Here is a 4,121-nt window from a genome sequence, read left to right as displayed (position 1 = left end):
TGCCTATGATCCGCTTAACTAGCGACAAACTTCATGCCAAATCAAACAACTAACGATCCATTGTTAGTTTCTTGTTTGATGATTATTACAGATGCTACTTTAAAGAAGGTTAAATGTGAATATACGATCAATAGATTCTATCATCAATACGCAAACCGTAAACCATGACACGAGTTATAAATATAATCAAACGCTCGGTAAAAAATGTGTTCCATACATTATTAATGAGAATTAACGGCCATATCGAGAAGAATAAAAGTATAAGAGCAACCGCACCAATTAAGAGGGTACACTAATTGCATTCCCAAGAGATAAAGTTCATAAGCTACTTCTAAATGATTTTTCTGAAAAAAATAAGGTCAAACCATAAACAGTTGACCAAAATTATTAACTAAAACACCCTTAATCTCTAAATTTAATATTTTTAACTAAATTTTCTAGCCACTTGTTTCTTGGGTAGGAAGCTTCTCCTCCTGCGCTTGCCTAACTCTTTTTGAAGCCGCCTCCTGCTCCTTGGCTTCATCAACAATCAACGTCTCCAATTTCTCTTTCATTTCTTCCACCTGTTCCATTCAATTACTTCCCATAATCAGATACAATATCTTGTAAATTTTCAATCTTTATACGTTATTGGTGAAATTGTTCGAGAGTTTATGAACCGATAATTGTTGTATTAATTCGACTGCAAAACCGATAGAAAAATGAAAATGATTGAGCATTAGACAAATTACGTTGTCGATGATTTGATTGGCGAGATGAGCAGTTTCGGTTACTCCTTCCACCTTCTCATCAATGGCTTCCAAGGTTTTTCTGAGTTTGTTATCCTCAGGAAGATCGCCCGTAATCTCATCCAGTATCTCATCAGTCCTCTTAGCCACAACTTCAATAGCTTCCATTACATGCTCCGTCGTCTCCATCACTTTTTCGACTTTATCTACAGATTCATATTTTTGCCACTTAAATATCAAATCATATTACGGCGAAGGATCTTACTATGCTTCTGAACATAACTCTGCTTCTCACACGATTCTTTGCCTAACAATAATTGAAACTAATATGTAGCTTAAATCATAAGGTTTTGAGGGTAACTTATTCTTACCTTTTAGTAGAATGAATGGCCCCCATTTATGGGTGAAAAAAGGTAAAATAAATGTTAAAGCCAATCCCAGAACCCAATTTCTCCTGAAAAGATACAAACCAGAAAGGGTTTTAGTTGTCATGGGATACATGATTTTGAGTTCAAGATATATACACAAGACAATAGCATATATGGAACTTATTTTCTGTTTTTGAAGCTTACAAAGAACCAGAAGGTGATCCAGATGGGAGAGGGGGTTCAGGAGGAGTGATATTGTTGGGTACGACGAAGTTCTTCCATCGTTCTGGCATATTGTACTGCATGCTTCTGCTAGTGGAACCATGAAAACTGTGTGATGAAAGATCCATGTTCTTTAAGAATGATGTATTAGAAGTTGGATTAAATGTTTGAGATGTTGAATATACAGATGGGTTTTTGGACATCATGGAAATATCTACAAATCTTGATAAAGGCATCGACATATTTCGTCGTCTTGAAAGATAAAAAAAGGAAACGATATTGAAATTGGGCAGGGTTCGCACGTATTAGATATAAGCAAATTTGCAGGTAATTCAAAAATAAAGATGAAGATCGATCGATGATGAGGGAATTGTTCAAGGTGTGCATACATATATATATATATATATATATATATATATATATATATATATATATACACATATATAGATATGAGGTTCTCTAGAATTACAATTACCGCGTGCAATTTTCCTACGTTCAAACCTTGAAATTTCTACTCACATTCCTTGTTATTTATTCTTGGGTTTAAGCTTTTTTTTCAATTGTTATTCTAGAAGGTTATTAACATCCTTAACTTTGCGTTTCTACATAGAACAGGACAGAACAGGACAAGATATTACGAGACAATATTCATTGAACACGTTTGACGCGACATGATACAAGACAAAAATTTAGTGTTCCACATTTGGTGTGACATGAAACAAGAACATGACAAGGTGGGTTAAAAATAACATTTTCTTGTTCCACCTATAGAAATTAAAATTTACTAATTAACCTTTGATTGATATATAACCTTAATATGATATTTGGTTTAAGGGTCAACACCAGATGCTAGTAGGCAACCTCCACCTCCTCATCCACCAACATTGTCTACTACTACCACCGTCGGCCACCACCATCGGCTACTACTACCACAATCTACCATCCTCACGTCCTCCACAACCATCGTCAGCCACCACTAGTACTGTTTGCCACCACCACCTCCACCATAACCACCTCCACTACATCAGCCACAACTACCCCTCCACCATTGTCAACCGCCACTACCACCATCGGCTACCACCTCCATTACATCAGTCACAACTACCTCCTCCACCATTGTCAACCGCCACTACCACCACCACTATCCACCATCTTCACATCTTTCACAACTACCATCGTCAACCAATCACCAATGACTCTACCTACACAACCATTGTTGTTGCAACAACCAATTAATAAGGATCCTTCAAACCGAATAAACATATTTTCTCCTTTGTACGAAATGATTTTTTTCAAACTACCATAAATTAGATCAACATTTCCATTCAGATTCGGCACTATTATATATGTATGTATTTATGTAGTTGAAAATTGTGTTAAAATGTTTATAAATTAAATTATTTAATAATTTACTTTATTTGTGCTAATTATAAATATTATATGATATACAAAATCATCAAATAACTTTTGGGTACAACTTATCTAGTTTTAGTCATGCTAAACACCAAACAGACAATTGTTCTGTCCAAATTTGTCCAATCATATCTGCATACCAAACGCTATATAAATGTATAAACCATGCAACTTAATTGGCTCGTACTAAGACCATAAAAAATTGGAAATTATATTTAAATAATCAATTTATTTTATTAAAAATGAAAATTAGCAATAACTAAAATATGAATAATTTTGAACCTGAATATGTTTGAGTTGATTTTTTTTTTTGACTTTCATTACTCTTACTACACATTATGAGTAGCATCCATCATCTTCTGCATATATTTTTGGTCTTAAATACTTTGTTTTGCTTTCTTTACATCTATTAAGTCTATGAGTTACAAAATTATTTGTTTCCTCATTAAGATGAAATGAGGATATACCTGTATGGTCAGACGATGAATCAAGATCGGGAAAGCATATTTAAAATTAAAGTATTTTAATTTAATTTGTTTTTAACATAATATTTATTAATTAAAAATTAGCATTTTAATTTTAACGATGTTTTATTAAATAAATTATTTTAAAATTCAAGCGATAGTTGTTTATTGTATTATATGTACACATGTTTAGCGAGGGATCTGTGAGCGTTTATCTTATTTTTTATATTTTCTCATTTTCTATGTATTATATGTACACATGTTTATATGTGTCATATGTATACATGTATATGTGTTATATGTATATATATATATATATATATATATATATATATATGCTTTGGGTGCTAACTACGATGTGTGTTTTATATACACATGTGTATCTGTTATATGTATATATATCTGTCGGTCCGTGTTATATACATATGTATACACAATGTTTATATATGTATGCTGGTTGCTAACCACGATTAGATCCATGTATATATTGTTGAAGATACATCTATCAAATATTGTATATATATGTTTAAATGTATGTGTATATACGAATGTCTAGATAATGTGTGTGTTATATGTATATATACCCGCCGACCCCTGTTATATACATATCTATACACGATGTACATATATTTGGTTTTATTAGACCTTAATGGGGTTTATTGGACCTTAATTCATTTATTGTGTTTTATTCAATTTTATTGGGCCTTAATGAACTTTATTGGACTTTATTCGGTTTTATTGGACTTTATTCAGTTTTACTGGGCTTAATAGGCCTTATTGAGCTTTATTCGGTTTTACTCCATTTTGTTGAGCCTTAATGGACTTTATTCGTTTTTATTGGACCTTAAGTTATTTATTGGGCTTTATTCAATTTTACTAGGCTTTAATGGGATTTTTTGGGTTTTATTTGGTTTTATTGGGGTTTA

At 32.4% G+C, this 4,121-nt stretch overlaps 1 protein-coding gene across 1 annotated transcript; it reads right to left on the bottom strand.

Annotated features, from left to right (window-relative positions):
• Nucleotides 1–209: 209 nt before the first annotated feature.
• LOC112510197 lies at nucleotides 210–1,677 on the bottom strand. Its single transcript, XM_025115524.1, has 4 exons — nucleotides 1,301–1,677; nucleotides 1,100–1,182; nucleotides 732–934; nucleotides 210–563 (listed from the first exon to the last, which is right to left on the bottom strand). Exons 1-4 carry the CDS (start codon nucleotides 1,558–1,560, stop codon nucleotides 438–440), a joined length of 672 nt encoding a protein of 223 aa, XP_024971292.1. The 5' UTR covers nucleotides 1,561–1,677; the 3' UTR covers nucleotides 210–437.
• Nucleotides 1,678–4,121: the final 2,444 nt, after the last annotated feature.

Source organism: Cynara cardunculus (genome assembly GCF_001531365.2).
Source record: "Cynara cardunculus var. scolymus isolate 2C chromosome LG 3, CcrdV1, whole genome shotgun sequence".
Classification (NCBI taxonomy): domain Eukaryota; kingdom Viridiplantae; phylum Streptophyta; class Magnoliopsida; order Asterales; family Asteraceae; genus Cynara; species Cynara cardunculus.
The sequence above is the reverse complement of the archived record's forward strand: the minus strand, read 5'-3'. Positions and strand labels throughout refer to the sequence as shown.